Below are 19,331 nucleotides of genomic sequence, written 5' to 3' on the forward strand. Positions count from 1 at the left end.
ATCTGTAATAACACCATCAATGTTTAACTTATGGATAGTGTTATTTGTAGAGTGAAATTTCTCAAGTCTAAAGAAGTAGGAGAAGTGTTCTCCCTCCTCAATCCATTTTTTCCTAGATCTAATAAAGGCTCCTTCTACTTTTAATCTATATATATTATCCAGTTAATTTAATCTATATATATTATCCAGTTGATCTATATATATTATCCAGTGTATTTAATCTATATATATTATCCAGTTGATTTAATCTATATATATTATCCAGTTGATTTAATCTATATATATTATCCAGTTTATTTTGTAACTGATTCAGTTCCATCTTCTCCTCCCCCGAGAGGCCGGCTGGGGACCTCTGAGAAAGGCAAGTTATCTTAATGATCACAATTTCCTCCTCAGCTCTTCTGGTCTTAGCAAGATTACTACCATATTTCTAAGGTACTTGAACACCTCAAATTTAGAGCTCTTGCAGTTCTTGCAATGATATCTTTCTTCACAAGCCCTTTCCCAAAAGTGTGAGAGCAGATCTTTAACCTCAAATTTAACTACATCATTATTTAATAACAAGCTATTTAGCTTCCTGTAGGATGCTCTACCAAGGTTAGTATCAGGGATAAATATTTTGATATCAATGTAAATGGCCCTATGGTCTGTGGTAGTACAAATAGTTGTAGTACAAATACAAGTAGTACAAATATTTGTAGTAACACACTCACTATCAATACATTTGGATATAAGCCAAAAATCTATTCTGGACTGTCTGGAACCTGTTTTGTTACTCCAAGTGAATGATCTGTCAGCCGGAAACCTCTCTCTCAATATATCAGTAAGATCAAACTTTTCCATAAAAAGTATTAAATCCAAATTCTGACTGGTTGGCCTACCTGTATGCCCCTTTAAAACAGTATCTTAGTTACTGTATGCATAAAAAATAAATACAACATTCAGTCTTCTTCATAAGTTTGTAAACAAAATAGGCCTTCTGGTCTGGTCATACAAGAACAAACTAATAATTTGAGGTACCTGAGTATTCCGAAAAAAACAGTCACCTGATGCTTGTTAGTGTAACGGCTGTCGTCGGAAGAAGGTGAAGACCAAAACGCAGCGTGGTAGGTGTTCGTCATGTTTAATAGAAACTGAACACTAAAGAGCAAAAACAACAAAGTGACAACCGAAACAGCTCCGTCAGGTGCAACACACACTAAACATAAATAAATCACCCACAACACAAAATGGGAAAACAGGCTACCTAAGTATGGCTCCCAATCAGAGAACGATAGACAGCTGCCTCTGATTGGGAACCACACCAGGCCAAACACATAGAAAACAAACAACATAGAAAAAAGAACATAGACTGCCCACCCTAGTCACACCCTGGCCTAACCAAAATAGAGAATAAAAAACCTCTCTTATAGCCAGGGCGTGACAGTACCCCCCCCCCCCCAAAGGTGCGGACTCCGGCCGCAAAACCTGACTCTAAAGGGGAGGGTCCGAGTGGGACTTCTTTACGGCTGCGGCTCGGGTGCGGGACGTGGACCCCGCTCCACCTCAGTCTTGGCCCACTTAGGTGGTACCTCTGGAGCGGGGACCCTCGTAGAGGGCGCCTCTGGCAGCGCCGGACAGGCGGGAGACTCTGGCAGCGCCGGACAGGCGGGAGACTCTGGCAGCGCCGGACAGGCGGGAGACTCTGGCAGCGCCGGACAGGCGGGAGACTCTGGCAGCGCCGGACAGGCGGGAGACTCTGGCAGCGCCGGACAGGCGGGAGACTCTGGCAGCGCCGGACAGGCGGCAGACTCTGGCAGCGCCGGACAGGCGGGAGACTCTGGCAGCGCCGGACAGGCGGGAGACTCTGGCAGCGCCGGACAGGAGAGAGACTCTGGCAGCGCCGGACAGGAGAGAGACTCTGGCAGCGCCGGACAGGAGAGAGACTCTGGCAGCGCCGGACAGGAGAGACAGCCTGGTGCGTAGGGCTGCCACAGGACCCACCAGGCTGGGGAGACCTACAGGAGGCCTGGTGTGTGGAGGAGGCACCGGATGGACCGGGCTGTGGGGGAGCACTGGAGCTCTGGTGCGCAGCCTTGGCACCACTCCTCCAGGCTGGATGACCACTTTAGCCCGGACCCCCCAGAGTGCAGGCACAGGTTGAACCAGGCTGTGGGGGAGCACTGGAGATCTGGTGCATACTACTCGCACCTCTCCCTTAGGCTCAATGCCCACATTCGCCCGGCACGGGCGGAGCGCAGGCATAGGACACACTGCACCCTCCCAGCGCCCCGGAGACACAGCATGCAGAGCCGGCGCAGGATACCCTGGGCCGAAACGGCGTACCCGGAGACCAGACACGCTGAGCCGGCACAACACGCCCTGGCTGGATGCCCACTCTCGCATGGCACTTGCCATGCTGGCCTATAGCGCTCCGGGCTATGAGCGTGTACTGGCGACACCGTGCGCTTGACCGCATAACACGGTGCCTGACCAGTACTGCGCTTCTTCCGGTAAGCACGGGGAGTTGGCTCAGGTCTATTGCCTGACTCCGCCAACCTCCCCGTGTGCTCCCCCCCAATTTTTGGGAGGGGCTGCCTCTCGTGCCTGTCGCGCTGCCGTGCTAACTCCTCATATCGCCGCCGCTCAGCTTTAGCTGCCTCCAGTTCTTCCATGGAGCGGCGATATTTCCCAACCTGTGCCCAGGGTCCCTTACCATCCAAAATCTCCTCCCATGTCCATGAGTCCAGATAACGCTGCTGCTCGATACCACGCTGCTTGGTCCTTGGTTGGTGGGTGATTCTGTAATGGCTGTCGTCGGAAGAAGGTGAAGACCAAAACGCAGCGGTAATGGCTCCCAATCAGAGACAACGATAGACAGCTGCCTCTGATTGGGAACCACACCAGGCCAAACACATAGAAAACCAACAACATAGAAAAAAGAACATAGACTGCCCACCCTAGTCACACCCTGGCCTAACCAAAATAGAGAATAAAAAACCTCCCTAAAGCCAGAGCGTGACAGTAAGGTAACGTTAATCAGTACAAGGAAAATGAGAATACCATGGCTGAAACCATCAATCTGTTCCTTCTGGTGAGATTCTAGGGAGGAATATGGATTTCTGAACTGTTGATGAAGCCTCGTCCTCCGACGAAGTAAGCAGCCTTTCCCTCATTTCGTGCTTTCTTGATCGTTGGCCACAACTTGTTCCTTCTTTCTATGTCCTCCAGGCTGAGATGCTCGGCGAAACACAGACCATGGCTCTGAAGGAAGGCGTTCTTCCTAGCAGCTTTCCAGACAGCATCCTTGTAGAATCTGTCAGTGAAGAGGATGATGATACCTCTTGGTCTTGAATCGTTTTGCTGTTGCTTCTTGCTGAGGCGATGCACAACGTCGATGGTATCACCAACTTTGTTCTTCTCTGCAGGCATAACTTCTTGGCAGAGAGGCGGATAGCCTATCGTCGCACATCCTCATTCTCTACCTCTGGCACGCCGTAGAGTCTCAGGTTCCATCTTCTTGTGTATTGTTCCAGATCAGTGAGACGTCTATGGTAGACATTGTTATTCTTTTCCACCTTTTCCACACTTTTTAAAACTTTGCGACACTCTCATTTTCACATCCTTGATTTCACCACATGCAAACTCCAGTCTTTTTCAAGCCTTCGATAACCATGGTGTTCGCATCAGACCTGGAGTTGATGAGTAAGGAAAGGGTAGAGTTCATTTGCACCTGTAACCTGTAAAGAGGGGAATTCGTCATCTTCAACAGCATTCGAAAGCATGAGATTATCCATAGGGCAAGCGTAGTTATGGCAGGTGTCTATAAGCACGTTCCTCTCTTGTAGAACGGCTAGCTTCTTCATTTCTTTTTTTGTCACGACTTCGCATGGACATGCCAAAATAAATTATCCAATTATTATTCCAGTCACAGGAAAGTTCTTATATCTTGAACGAATAAAAAGAGTAATAGTAATGACTGTAAACTTGTTTTTTTCACCATCTTTCTGAAGTTTGGTGCGGAGCTCGGTAAAAAAGCATCTGTTCAAGCCGCCATCTTGGCCTCCCCCCAATCCGGGGTTTGAGAAGTCAATGAGAGACGAACATGTTTTTTCCTTAGTTGTTAATTTTCTCGAAATATAAAGGCACGACCTAGATTCGAGCTAATGGCTTAAGAATTTTATCATGTTATTACTCCAACTTCATGAAAGTGATAAACTGACACGTTTTTATTTTCGTTAAAAAATACTTTAATCGAAGGAGTGCCTTTGATTTGACGGCCTGCAAATGCACAGTTTGGTGCGAGACGACCGTTAGACCCAATGATATTTCTGCACATGAGCTTAGCTAGCCAAGGTCGCCTAGACGTCGCCTACAAGTGTGATTGGGGATTTCTATTGGAGAAGCAGTTTATCAATATATTCGGCTCTATTTACTCTCAGATTCGAAATGCTAATTAGCAATACGGTAGACATCATGCAAGACTACAAATCCCTGTAAGCTCCTGCACGTCATCTTTAGTTGACACCTTTACTAACAGGTATTGTGTCAATTTAAAACTTGCACAAGACTGATCACATAATTGTCAATTTAAAGCAATAATTACTAAATTTAGCCAACATTAGATAGTTAATCCTGAGGTTCTTACCTTTGCCTCAATTTGGGAGTCTTATCCAGATCTTCATGAAATTTGTAGTTCTTTATGGGGAGTAAAAACAGGCAAATATAATGCTAAAATTCACCTTGTCCTAGAGAGATTGACATGGTTATCAAAACGTCACGCCAGGGTAAGCCTACACGAAACACAGCCCTTATTTTAAGTGTTTTCCCGTATGGGTAAAATCCCGTATGGGTAAAAGGAATGGTGGAAAAACAATTGGAACCATTTCCTTGTTTGACCGCTAGGTTCTATGGGTATTATGACTCATACTGTGGTACTCTATTGCTGATGCTATGTATTCAGGCCAGGGAAAGACGTTGAAGTCACAGGTCGGCCATATTGGCACTCCCCAGAATTAGGGTGACTAAATCAATGGATGGTGGTTTGCAACATGTCAGCTAGGCTGGATTCTGTGCAAGAATTAAAGCTACTGGCTACCTGACAGGCTCACTTTCCCGTTGAACTCGTCATCTTTCTTCTCAAATCTGAAGAACATAAAACAATATAGAGGTAAGATGGATATCGATTTTGACACATGACATGTAGTATTTTAATATTTTAGTATACGCTTTTCATATTCATTCAAAATTCCTGTTCTTTTTTTTGAAGATTTCTCACAAGAACAAGGGTATCTCTGTCAAGTATCAACTGAGCACTGAGCGTATACCAAGCGTTTTATTTTCAAAGACTTTTACATATATTTCAGCTCGTGTCATGCTAATTTAGCTTTTTGCGACCCGGGGGAAAGAACTTTGAAGATGACCACAAAATGTAAAACGGTGGGGGAGTGCCAAGATGGAGATGCGGTGGCTTCAAAACAGCGCCCCGTGTCAGTCATCTAGTGTATATACAAATCATTGGGATGGAAATACCTTTGCCAGTAAAATGTCCATATCTTTTTGAGTGAGTATTAGACAATTCACTCGAAAATCTATCTCAAGTGGATGGAAGCCTAACTATTGTCTTCATATAGTGAACATTTAACAACAAAAAGAATCTGAACCTTTCTCTCTGAAAATGTGCTTGATCTAGTGCAAACTTGTTACAGGTAGAAATGGTTTTTTGGTTAATGATACAACACTCAGTCATAATGACTGTTTTATGAATATATGAATAACTACAATTATTGAGTCTGTTTATTGGACAAATACACATATTGCTAGCATTCCATCTAGCAAGTTTCTTCAAGGGGTAAATGTTTAAACAGGCTTTAAAACACTATCATACAAAAAACAAAGGAAACAAATAATCATCATTATAAGTTATTTCCAAATATCACTCAAAATCACAAGTACACTTCCAAATCAGGACAATAACTTATAAACCTTGTTAAAGGCCCTGTCCAGGAAATATGGTCAATTTTTTCAGGAAAAAAAATCTGACCTAAAAATGCAGAAGTTCTGCAAATTGCAACCAATATTGCATTCAGAAGGAAGACTCAAAAGTAGTTGAGTGAAATTGCAAAGCTATTATACTGAACAAAAATATAAACACAACATGCAGCAATTTCAAAGATTTTACTGAGTTACAGTTAATATAAGGAAATCAGTCAATTGAAATAAAATCCTTATGCCCTAATCTATGGATTTCACGTGACTGGGAATACAGATATGCATCTGTTGGTCACAAATACCTTTAAAAAAAGGTAGGGGCGTGGATCAGTAAACCAGTCAGTATCTGGTGTGACCACCATTTTCCTCATGCAGTACATCTTCTTCGCATAGAGTTGCTCAAGCTGTTGATTGTGGCCTGTGGAATGTTGTCCCACTCCTGTTCAATGGCTGTGCGAAGTGGCGGGACCTGGAACACGATGTCATACACATTGATCCAGAGCATCCCAAACATGCTCAATGGGTGACATGTCTGGTGTGTATGCAGGCCATGGGAGAACTGGGACATTTTCAGCTTCCAGAAATTGTGTACAGATCCTTGTGACATGCATTATCATGCTGAAACATGAGGGGATGGCACAATGGGTCTCAAGATCTCACCACGGTATCTCTGTGCATTCAAATTGCTTATGCCTGTCCATACCATAACCCTAATACCACCATGGGGCACTCTGTTCACAACGATGACCCACACAACACCATACGTCTGAGGTTGTTAGGCCAGTTGGACATACAGCCAAATTCTCTAAAACAATGTTGGAGGCAGCTTATGGTAGAGAAATTAAAATTCAATTATCTGGCAACAGCTCTGGTGGACATTCCTGCAGTCAGCATGCCAATTGGAGGCTCCCTTCAAAACTTGAGACATCTGTGGCATTATGTTGTAACAAAAGGGCACATTTCTGAGTGGCATTTTATTGTCCCCAGCACAAGGTGTACCTTTGTAATGATCATGCTGTTTAATCAGCTTCTTGATATGCCACACCTGTCAGGTGGATGGATTATCTTTGCAAAGTTGAAATGCTCATTAACAGGGATGTAAACAAATTTGTGCACAACATTTGAGAGAAATAAGCTTTTTGTGCATACATACAATTTCTGAAATCTTTTATTTCAGCTCATGAAACATGTAACCAACACTTTACATGTTGCGTTTATATTTTTGTTGAGTATATTTCTACCTGTATGTTACACAACATTCTGTCCTGCTGAAAGTGGCCCATATAATTCACAGTGGAATGTTTAGCTTCAGAGTAAAACCTTGACCAATCAATCGAATATCTTACAGGAAAAGAGAATTCTCCAGACATACAGTTTCCAGACAAATATATTGGCACTCGTGCACTTTTCTTAAAATTCCTATTTCTTCTAAAATAAGTTGAAATTGAAAAAAAGCTTAATGTCTCCACACCTGGTTATTGGATTGCCAACATTGCAGAACCAATTGATTTATGTAAACTTTGTTTTCTAAACTAAAATTGTAAACTTAAGACAAATGGCATGGACAACATTATTGGCACCCCGGAGCTATAGTACTTGGTTGCTCAGACTTTTGCAAGACACAGTGCCTTTGGAAAGTATTCAGACCTCTTGACGTTTCCACATTTTGTTATTCTAAAATTGATTAAATTGTTCCCCCCCCCCTCCTCAAATCTACACACAATACCCCATAATGACTAAGCACAAACAGGTTCCGACATTTTCACAAATCTATAAAAAAAAAAATATATATATGTATATATTATATTATATTACATAAGTATTCAGACTCTTTATTCAGTACTTTGTTGAAGCACCTTTGGCAGCGATTACAGCCTCAAGTCTTTTTGGGTATGACACTACAAGCTTGGCACACCTGTATTTGGGGAGTTTCTCCCATTCCTCTCTGCAGATCCTCTCAAGCTCTGTCAGATTGGATGGGGAGCGTCGTTGCACAGCTATTTTCAGGTCTCTCCAGAGATATTCGATTGGGTTCAAGTACGGGCTCTGGCTGGGCCACTCAAGGACATTCACAGACTTGTCCCGAAGCCACTCCTGCATTGTTTTTGCTGTGTGCTTAGGGTCGTTGTTCTGTTGGAAGGTGAACCCTCACCCCAGTCTGAGGTCCTGAGCGCTCTGGAGCAGGTTTTCATCAAGGATCTCTCTGTACTTTGCGCCGTTCATCTTTCCCTCGACTGACTAGTCTCTCAGTCCCTGCCGCTGAAAAACATCCCCACAGCATGATGCTGCCATTACCATGCTTCATCGTAGGGAGGGTGCCAGGTTTCCTCCAGACGTGATGCTTGGCATTCAGGCCAAAAAGTTCAATCTTGGTTTCATCAGATCAGAGAATGTTGTTTCTCATGGTCTGAGAGCCCTTTAGGTTCCTTCTGGTAAACTCCAAGCGGGCTGTCATGTGCCTTTTACTGAGGAGTGGCTTCCACCTGATTGGTGGAGTGCTGCAGAGATGGGAGAACCTTACAGAAGGACAACCATCTCCACAGAGGAAGACTGGAGCTCTGTCAGAGTGACCATCGGGTTCTTGGTCACCTCTCTGACCAAGGCCCTTCTCCACCGATTGCTCAGTTTGGCCTGGTGTACAGCTCTAGGAAGAGTCTTGGTGGTTCCAAACTTGTTCCCTTTAAGAATGATGGAGGCCACTGTGTTTTTGGGGACCTTCAATGAGGACCTTCAATGAAAGCAGAAATGCTTTGGTACCCTTCCCCAGATCTGTGACGACACAATCCTGTCTTGGAGCTCTACGGACAATTCCTTCCAATTCCATGGCTTGGTTTTTGCTATGACATGCACTGTCAACCCTTGGACCTTGTGTAGACAGGTGTGTGCCTTTCCAAATCATGTCCAATCAATTGAATTTTACCACAGGTGGACTCCAATCAAGTTTTAGAAACGTCTCAAGGACAATCAATGGAAACAGGATGCACCTGAGCTCAATTTTGAGTCTCATAGCAAAGGGTCTGAATAGTTATGTAAATAAGGTATTTGTTTTACATTTTAAAGTTTTCGCTCTGTGTGTAGAATAAGTTAATCTGTTTTAGAATAAGGCTGTAACATAACATAAAATGTGGAAAAAGTGAAGGGGTCTGAATATTTTAAAAATGTACTGTAACTGCCAACAAATGCTTCTTGTAGCCATCAATGAACTTGCTGCTCCTTTCTACTGTCAATTTGTCCCACTCTTCAGCAGCAAACTGCTCTAATTCTTCAATATTTGAGGGGTGCCCTCCACCAACTGCTGTTTTCAGCTCTCGCCATTGGTTATAGATGTGATTCAGATCTGGACTCTTTGCTGGCCAGTCCAGAGTTTCTTCTTGAACCATTCCAGCGTGCTTCTGATGTGTTCGGGGTTGTTGACCTGCTGGAAGACCCACAACATTTAACATAGACAGTTTTTGTACACTGGGTTGAACATTGCACTCCAAACCACCTTGATAATCTGCTGAGTTAATCTGAATGTATTGTACACATTCAAGCCCCGTACCAGTGGTAGCAAACCTCCCCCATGTTTTATTGTGGAGAGGGTGTTATTTTCTTCGAATGCTTAATTTGTCCGTTGGTTGAAAATCCAATAAGGTGTGGTGACCAAAAGTTAATTTTTGATTAAACTTATTAGAGAAGAAATAGGGAATTATTTAAGAAAAGTTCAGGGGTGACCATATATGGCCAGAACTGTGCAATATAACATTAATTTACACATTTATAACCATTCTCATGAAGCCGGGATGAATCCTATACTTTATGAAATCTTTTAGCACCATATAGTAACTATGTGCACATTGTGCAATGTACACACCTAGGGCCATACATGATCTAGGGCAAATGCAAAATTTGCGCATCCATTTTTTGTTATCGATTGAATGATCCATTGAACCCCTGAATAGCAAAACATTCCCATTTAATACAGTATATTGTTCAGATCATAGTGGTTATGTGTGATTCAAAAGCAAACAATAGTCAATTGTGAGTGCAAATGCAGAAACTGGCCATGAAACTGCAGTACTGAAACCCATCCATTTCTTATAAGGCCTCTCCCAATATACTGTAACTTTTCTTTGCCATTCAGATTCCTATGGGGCACACCATGCTTCATAGTATTTCTAAAGAAAATAACTTCATCTCACCTTGATATTTAAAATGTGACCTTGCAACAACAAAATTATACAGTATTGAAATTATTTTGATAGAAAATGTAATGATACACAATGCAATTACTGACTCACGAATATAACCTTTACAAAGCTCAGTTGCTGTTGTTAGTGTCCTCATAATCACTATGCTGGCATGTGTGCAGTCAAATACAGGCATATTTTATATATTCTCAACAGGGCATTTTTAAGGGGAATCGCATGACTCATTCATACTGTTCATATTTCTCCATAGTTCCAATGGCCAGCGCCCACTCCAACTGTAGCCAAGTCAGGGAACAGAGGGGGCAGAGCTTGAACCAGTAACCATACACACTGCCGTTATGCTAAAGAGTCCAGACTAGCAATGTGCCAGTGTTGGTTCTTAGCAGTGTGATCACACAACTAGAGCTCTTTGGTCAAGAAGACACAGTTGTGGCTTATCCAATGAGGTTCTTATCTATGTTAACCATATAAAAGGTAAAAGGTATTTGAAACATTATTATTATCCCTGTAACTAAAAGTTTGAAACAGTAAAAACTCAATGGATGAGTGCATAGCAAGGCAAGAGTAAGCATGAGGACTTGTCGATTAGAGGAAATGGAGTGAAGAGCAATACTGACAGCATAGACATGAAAAACATACAGTAGTAACCTTCTAGTCAAGTCTGGTATGGGTGGAGAGCTAAATAAGATGAGCAACGATAAAGGGACAAACAGCTGGACTAGGCAACCATTAGTCATTGTACTGTAAATGTGTTGGGGATGGGGATATAGTGACAGAAGTCAAGAGGAAGGAGAGAGGGAGACAGGTGAAGGGGCAGGTATGGTATCAGCCAGATTATAGGTGGAGTTTGGAGAGGATGACAAAGGGGTAAAAAGAGGCCTGGTGGCAGAGGGGGGCGGGGAGTGGAAAGCAGCAGTGACTGTGGTGGGCGAGTCCGAGCTGACCTCATCCCCTTCCTCTGAATCCCACACCTCACTCTGCAGGTAGTCCGCAAACAAGGCCTTGGCGCGCTGCAGCACCCTGCCCAGATTGTGTCGCCGAACAAGGCGGTCAAAGTGCATAGCCAGCTCGTTGTAATCAAAGCTGTTCTTTATAATGTGGTCTCGATGCTCCAACAGGATTGACAGGCAAAGGAACAACATGAAAGGATTCCCTTTACCAAACTCTTGAGGCGGTGGCAGGGAACAAGGTTTGATGGTGGTATTCTCTGGTTTGGTTGAATTTGGAGTGTTGGGCGCGGTGCTGGAGGCTCTGCTGCAAGGAGAAGGGAGGTTACTGGGAAAGGACTTGTTGACTGTGCTGACCGGCAGCGAAGGAAGAGCTCTCCCGAAGGACAAAATAGGGGAGGAGAGCAATGATCTAGTCAGTAGGGGAGAGGAAACCAAGGACCTCCCTGTTGGGGTAGCGGGAGAGTTAGCTCCGGTTCCGTTCGGCACCGAGGCAAAGGAAGCAAATCCTCTTGTGGCTTTCTCTGGCGACTCAACCCTTCCGTTGGGTAAAATGGGGGAGGTGTACTTTGGTGACGGGGTGTCTGGGGAGGCACCTCTCCAACTTGAGGGGGAGGGAGTGGAGCCTGGAGACAAAGAGGAACCATTCTTCCAGCTTGGCAGACCATGAGGAAATGGGGAGACCGGAGATGCTGTTTGTCCATTAGGGGAGCTCCTCTCCTCCGTCTCTGGGCTGGAGGACTTGTCATCATCCGTTATAAGAGGTGCTCTCTCCCCTGGATCCTCCTCGCTGTCCTCGGTGCCCTGCCGGGCCGGTGGACTTGATACAGGGTGCAAGGAGGCTTCCATCTCAACAGGACCCTCTGGTGGGTCTCTCTCCACGAAATCAAAGCTGTCCTTGTTCCGTGCATTGTAGTATTTGAACTCACCAAAACTGGTCTGCTTCTCAAAGGGAGGAACAGGTGCATTGTTGTGCGCCTTCTCCTCTCCTACGTAAGGCATGTCGAAGTTCCCCTCACCCTCTCTTCTGGCCCCTCTGTCCTCCCGCTCTCCTTCCTCCATGTCGATCTTTCTCCCGCCGTCTGCCTCCTCTCTTGAAGGCCTCAACATGTGTCGTCGCCGCTGCTTCTCTTTCTGCTCCCCTTCTTCTTCACCTGCGAAAGCAGGCCTCTTTTCAACACCACTCTCAGATGTCATTCTGGTCTGGTCTGTCTCTAGGGGCGGCCCAAAAAGCTCCACTTCCGTTTCGGGAGGATCAGGAGGCAGGGAGCTCCAGGTGACCTCCAGCATCCTCAGGGCATCGTCGAAGGCAAACTCCCGTTTGAGTTCCAAGAGCAGCCAGCGGTAACAGAAGAACAGGTCATCAGCTCCGCGGGACACCAAATAACAGTAGAACTCGGGGTCTGAGTACTGCAGTAGCAGCTTCAGATGCTGGAACTTGACGGACATGAGTTGGCCATCCGGGCGGAAATTGCCCTCTAGGCGTTTCATGATGCCACAGAAACAGATGAATGCATGTGCCTCATTGTCCATAACGGCAAGTATCGGAGAAGCGATGTCACTCATGCCTTGGCAGTACGACACCTACGAAACAGAGTTGAAATGAATTAAAACACAGCAAAAACTAGGATTACATACACTACATGAACAAAAGTATGTGGACACCTGCTTGCCAAACATTTAATTCCAAAATATTGGGCATTAATATGGAATTGGTTCCATTCAGCCACAAGAGCATTAGTGAGGTCGGGCACTGATGTTGGGCGTTTAGGCCTGGCTCGCAGTCGGTGTTTCAATTATTCTCAAAGTTGTTCGATGGGGTTGAGGTCAGGCCTCTGTGCAGGCCAGTGAAGTTCTTCCACACCGATCTCGACAAACCATTTCTGTATGGAACCCGCTGTGTGCACAGGGGCATTGTCATACTGAAACAGGAAAGGGTCTTTCCTCAAACTGTTGCCACAAAGTTGGAAGCACTTAATCGTCTAGAATGTCATTATTAACTGTAACGTTAAGATTTCCCTAGCCCGAAACATGAGAAACAGCCCCAGACCATTATTCCTCATGCACCAAACTTTACAGTTGGCACTATGCATTTGGGAAGGTAGCGCTCTCCTGGCATCTGCCAAACCCAAAATCGTCCGTCGGACTGCCAGATGGTAAAGCATGATTCATCCCTCCAGAGAACGTTTTTCCACTACTCCAGAGTCCAATGGCAGCGAGCTTTACACCACTCCAGCCAACGCTTGGCATTGCAATCTTAGGGTTGTGTGTGGCTGCTCAGCCATGGAAACCATTTCATAAAGCTCGCGACAAACTGTTATTGTGCTGATGTTGCTTCCAGAGGCAGTTTGGAACTCGGTAGTGAGTGTTGCAACCGAAGACAGACAATTATTTTATGAGCTGTGCGCTTTAGCACTCGGCTATCCCGTTCTGTGAGCTCGTGTGACCTACCACTTCGTGGCTGAGCCATTGTTGCTCCTAGATGTTTCCACTTCACAATAACAGAACTTACAGTTGACCGGGGCAGCTCTAGCAGGGCAGAAATTTGAGAAACTGACTTGTTGGAAAGGTGGCAACCTATGACGGTGCCACATTGAAAGTCCCTGAGTTCTTCAGTAAGGCCATTCTACTGCCAATGTTTGTCTATGGAGATTACATGGCTGTGTGCTCCATTTTGCACACCTGTCAGCAATGGGTGTGGCTGAAATAGACAAATCCACTAATTTGAAGGGGTGTCCACATACGTTTGTCTATATACTGTATCACTGCAAGCAGACAGAGTTTACTAATCATAACTCAAAAGCAAATAGACAGAATTGAAGACGCCAAACACCAGCGTTGAGCATATATTTGTTCTCACTGAGCTAATAACACCACACCCCTTAGCATGTCAAGAATGTAAAAGGAATGCAAACATGTCCGTATAACGCCACCAGCAGGCTACCAAAGAGGACAGAGAAATAATTGATCCCAACACCTGTGGATGTGTAATGGCAAAGGTGGTAAGCAGGTCGGTGAGAGCGGTGAGGTGGGGGCTGTCCTCGGAGCCGGCGTAATAGGGATGGGCCCGGTCGGTCCTCAGGACGTCCTTCAGTACGTTGCCCCTGATGAACTCCAGGTCCTCTGGACTGACCCTAGCTGACCACTCCCCCTTTAGCTGGTCGTACTCCCTAGTCTTTCTCTTCATGTAGTCCATCCTCTCCTGACCGGTCAGCCCATCGGGGTACACGTTCAGGAGGTAACGCCACACAACCTGGAAACAGAGGAAATGACAGATCTGAAATTCTTTTTACCACAAAATGTCCATTGGAGAAGGGGTTTGACATGTAGGATATACACCAGCATTTTGTAGGCTCTATACTCCAGTATTTTGAATTTTAGATCAAATGTTTCATATGAGGCGACAGTAAAGAACACTTCTACATTGATGTGGATGCTACCACGATTACAGATAATCTTGAAGGAATTGTGAATAATGATGAGTGAGAAAGTTAAAGGCACAAAGATCATACCCCCAAGAGATGCTAACCTATCACCATTACCAATAACAGTGGAGGTTAGCATTTTTTTCATCATTATCCACAATTCATTCATGATTATCCGTAATCATGGTAGCATCCACATTAATGTAAAGTGTTCAAAAACATATTCTATTCTTATTTACAATGACAATACATTATATACCATTCCCTTCTATTAGACACAACATCATCTGAAAAACAACCAAAACAAATGTTGCAAGGTTGTTGTAGTCTTGGCATGCTAGAAATATGGGACCAAATACTAAACTTTTGACTACTTTAATACACATAAGTGAATTTGTCCAAATACTTATGATACCTTCAAATGGGGGGGACAAGATACATAAAGTGCTTTCATTTCTAAATGGTAAAACAGATGTGTGAAAATACCATAAAATAAAAGGTGAAATTCTGTACTGCCACCTCAGAGCCAAATTAAATGTTTTAGCTTCACTATCTAAAATATCTATGTTCATACAATACAGTGAGTGTATAGTAATTTAACAATATAGCTCTTCTACATCCAAATGGCATTTCTTTGTGCTCATTTTTATCATACATTCATGTTCCACATTGAATGACCTACATAGATACTCTGTTTACACTCCGAAGTGAAACATGGATACACCCAAATGCTTTAGTCCCACATCTAATTCACACTTCGGGAAATTATTAATATCCAAAGACCATAATTATACAATTCCCGTCAATGCTTTGGAGACCATGGGCCCTTCTCAAACTCAAATGTCTGCATAAATCTCATTGACACCAATGCATGGTTACGAGAAAGTCTAAGTTAAACACACTCAAGTTAAGATTCGGCCCTATGGGATTTTATATGATATTCTAGTACTTTCAATTATATTTGTGAAATGCTTTGGTATCGAGGGTTAAAAGAGCTGTCTGTTAGCACACTTGTTGTTGGAATCTCTCAGTGAATGCTCTGTTACCTTGCGTAGTGAAGGCTCTACCCCACCATGATAGATGCGTAGCCTCAGTTCCTCTGGTCGGGAAAGCTGGCCCTGGCCGTTGAGGTAACTGTGGAACTCCGCATCGCTCAAAGGGGGCTTGAAAGGCTTCACCTCCTCCCCGTAAGACCAGCTCAAGGCCTGTTGTACTCTGGACAGTGTTCGACCCATCATCTGAACAGAGACAGACAGCAAGAGATTAAACCGCAGGTGGGTCATTGGGAGCAACACTAACCTAAGAACTGGAGATATTTAGCATTAGCAGAAGGACCTGACTCAAGGCAGCAGTGACTGGCTGGTAAAAAAGATGGCTGACAGGGTGAAGAGCGAGAGCGTTGTCAGTAACCTGGGACAGTAGGGACTGGGTGAAGGGGAGGGCCGCAGCCGCCAAGGACCTCCTATCCCCGGGAAGCTGGTCAGAACAAATCACTTCTTTGGGGCTTATTATGTCCCAGTCTTCCATAACGGGACCTAAAAGGAAGAAAGTGGAAAAACGAGATGGTCAATAAAATGGGACTGTATGAAGGAGAGGCCAACAAATACATCGCAAAAAAAAAAAGCTTCAATAGGATGGAGATACTTGACAAACTAATTTAACACATATCCCAAAAACATATACTGAATGAAAGCGTGCACACACACACAAGTTCTTCAGGTGGTGACCAATAGGAACACATCAACAGAACGTTTGACAGGTCTGCTTACTGTCTTCGGCAGGCTTAATGTCCATCTTGAGCTGTAGATAAGGTTTAGCTGCACTGACAAATGCAGCATCTAAATCCCAGTCAGACAGGAGCGAAAGATACACTTCCAAACCTCCACGGTCCCGGGATAGGTAACTTATTCCAAAGTTGCGTTTGCTAATTAGGAAACAAGAAAATAGCTGATAGCAATATTTAAAAGGCTGATATCAATTCTAGAAAGCATGGCAATCCAAGTCATTCCATATCCATCTCCATAACGTTTTCTAACTTTATTGTAGGCAAAGCTTTCTCCCAAAACAATACTTTCTAATAATGTCTGCAGAATGGTGAAAGTGCAAAATAATGGTGGAATTCAGATATGCTGTCAATGTTTAGCACTATCCATGGAGTTTTTAAACTATGGCGCACGACATGGTTAAATGCGCCAACAAATCAGCACAATCTACTTTTTCAAACTGCAGCCATCTTGGAGCTAAAATGAGGATCATGTACACTGTGCTAATGCCAATACAAAAAAGAGTAACGAAGACCAGTACAAAAGTCAAACTTAGTAAAGTGCATGGAGGCTGCCATTTTTATGCACCTCCACAATTCTGCTTGCCATGTCAATCAACAGCACTGTAGACATTATGTTGATGCTCCTCCTCACCCATTTAACTCAAAGGCTCGGATGAGGATGTGCTGTAGCACCTCAAGGGATGTTATCTGAGGATCCACAGCAAATGAGCGAAACTCCACTGGCAGCATCCCCTCACACTTCTGAGGAAGGCGAGAAACAATAATGTAAACATTCATTGAGGTACATTGTAGGCCTATTTCATATCATCACTGTAAATCGTGTGACTGAATCAATGTCATTCTTTAGTTCCAATAAAAAGGCTAGCCTGGGTTCCAGAATTAAGTTTTGAAATTCAGTTAACCCAGGCTACCAAAAGCAAACAACAAAGGTGAATGTCATAAATAGCAGACTGACCTTCTACAATGACAGACTAACCTTTTTTTGTAACGATTGGGTCGTAGATCAAAAATGGTGTAGGCTATATTTGTCACCAGTTCTCAGTCAAGAGCTCAGAGCTGTTCTGGTGATGACGGCGATGTTAACTAAATGACTCACTACTATTACTAAAGCATCAAAACAAGGTTATAATAACCAGCCACGTCACTGTGGAGTTCTGTCTGTGAATAACTGAGTTCCTTATTTGGTATAACACAATAAACCAACCTGACTAGCTGTCAAGATTCGCGGGTTTTAGTTGACTCTCAATATTTCTTTAAAATTGTTTCCCCGGTGCACGATCACATATAAACACCAGCAGCAGGTAGTTAGTTAGACCTATTGTCAATAATCGAATCTTCCTAATCCGTTATTTTTCATTGATACATTTTTTACTTTTTGTAGTCAGAAGATCCAAGAGGGTTACGTTCAGAATAACTGTCCACTATTACTCATTAGATGTTAGCAGGATCAATGCTAAAACAAAAAACAAAGCACTGTTCTGGGTAGAAGAAAAGGATAGCAGTTCAAACTGCTACAAGCTAACGCAAAAGTCACCAACATTTAACGAGAAATGGCCAAAATACGTCAGCCACAGTGATAACAATAAAGCTAGCTACCTGGAAATGTGATACATGTCAAAGGGTACCCCAAGCTAGCTGCAGCTATTCCAACGTTCACATATTCCTCACCTTGACTTTGACACGCACTACGCCCCTCTCCTCATCAGTTGCCATGTTGATGAGGAGTCCACTGGACCCACGAAGGTTGTATTCAATTAGATTTTTCTTACATAGGCATTTGTCAAATTGGAAGAGAACGGTTGCGGCGACTCATGTTTTTCAGTCGCCGCTTTGTTCAGACCTGTACATCTGCGACAATAAGAGAAATCTGCTTCCTGTTTGACGGAAATTTGTTTAAAAATAAAAGTTTATTCACACATTTGCAGTACTTCACTGAAGCTAATTTGTCAAAGGTTATTTCCGTGATTATGTTCAGAGTAACAAGAAACAGAAAATATAATTTACTACAGAATTTGAGTATAATCCGATGTTAATATTCTAGCTCAAAATTTGAAAAATACCCAAAATGCCTTTCTTGCTAACAAATGAGGACTTTTAATATCTCCAAAAAATATTGAAGTTTCAGCCTTCACGCCTGGAACACAGGATATGACGCACGTATACATTACATCATTTAGTGCTGCTGATGGTACGTTTAAGGACACTCGGAACTCGGTAATTTCCAACATGGAAACTCTTCGTAGAAAGATGACGCCCTAGTTTCCCAATGGAAAGTGTGTACTTTTTGGGGGCTAGACTGTAAACTCTCCTTCCAGACTCACATTAAGCATCTCCAATCCAAAGTTAAATCTAGAATCGGCTTCCTATTTCGCAACAAAGCCTCCTTCACTCATGCTGCCAAACATACCCTCGTAAAAATGACTATCCTACCGATCCTTGACTTCGGCGATGTCATTTACAAAATTGCCTCCAACACTCTACTCAGCAAATTGGATGCAGTCTATCACAGTGCCATCCGTTTTGTCACCAAAGCCCCATATACTACCCATCACTGCGACCTGTATGCTCTCGTTGGCTGGTCCTCGCTACATATTCGTCGCCAAACCCACTGGCTCCAGGTCATCTATAAGTCTTTGCTAGGTAATGCTCCGCCTTATCTCAGCTCACTGGTCAACATAGCAACACCCACCCGTAGCACTCGCTCCAGCAGTTATATTTCACTGGTCTGGCTGCCTTTCCTTCCAGTTCTCTGCTGCCAATGACTGGAACGAATTGCAAAAATCACTGAAGTTGGAGACATATCTCCCTCACTAGCTTTAAGCGTCAGCTGTAAGAGCAGCTTACCGATCGCTGCAGCTGTACACAGCCCATCTGTAAATAGCCCGTCCAAGCAACTACCTACTTCATCCCCATATTGTTATTTATCTTCTTGCTCTTTTGCACCCCAGTATCTCTACTTGCACATCATCATCTGCACATCTATCACTCCAGTGTGAATGCTAAATTGTAATTA

General features: G+C 43.8%; 1 protein-coding gene across 4 annotated transcripts; it reads right to left on the reverse strand.

Moving 5' to 3' along the window:
- Positions 1-7,120: 7,120 nt before the first annotated feature.
- LOC139542648 (TBC1 domain family member 25-like) lies at positions 7,121-18,667 on the reverse strand. 4 transcript variants are annotated; one of them, XM_071348332.1, is made up of 7 exons: positions 17,987-18,667; positions 16,950-17,059; positions 16,302-16,456; positions 15,868-16,067; positions 15,579-15,770; positions 14,085-14,360; positions 7,121-12,691 (listed from the first exon to the last, which is right to left on the reverse strand). In XM_071348332.1, the coding sequence occupies exons 1-7, from the start codon at positions 18,029-18,031 to the stop codon at positions 10,940-10,942; spliced, it is 2,730 nt and encodes a 909-aa protein (XP_071204433.1). In that variant the 5' UTR covers positions 18,032-18,667; the 3' UTR covers positions 7,121-10,939. The 4 variants fall into 4 exon arrangements, with proteins under 4 accessions (XP_071204433.1, XP_071204436.1, XP_071204435.1 ...); XM_071348335.1 differs by having other exon boundaries at positions 16,991-17,059; positions 17,987-18,666; XM_071348334.1 differs by having other exon boundaries at positions 15,943-16,067; positions 17,987-18,663.
- Between the last annotated feature and the right edge of the window lie 664 nt (positions 18,668-19,331).

This window comes from Salvelinus alpinus, chromosome 17 (genome assembly GCF_045679555.1).
Source record: "Salvelinus alpinus chromosome 17, SLU_Salpinus.1, whole genome shotgun sequence".
Lineage (NCBI taxonomy): Eukaryota > Metazoa > Chordata > Actinopteri > Salmoniformes > Salmonidae > Salvelinus > Salvelinus alpinus.

Excerpts from the sequence above, each read along its gene's own strand:
- LOC139542648 (XM_071348332.1), bottom strand. The coding sequence starts at position 18,031 with ATGGCAACTGATGAGGAGAGGGGCGTAGTGCGTGTCAAAGTCAAG. Across the intron at positions 16,457-16,949 it reads CGAGCCTTTGAGTTAAATGG|CAAACGCAACTTTGGAATAA; the intron begins GTGAGGAGGAGC and ends TTTCCTAATTAG. Across the intron at positions 15,771-15,867 it reads TCACTGCTGCCTTGAGTCAG|ATGATGGGTCGAACACTGTC; the intron begins GTCCTTCTGCTA and ends GTCTCTGTTCAG.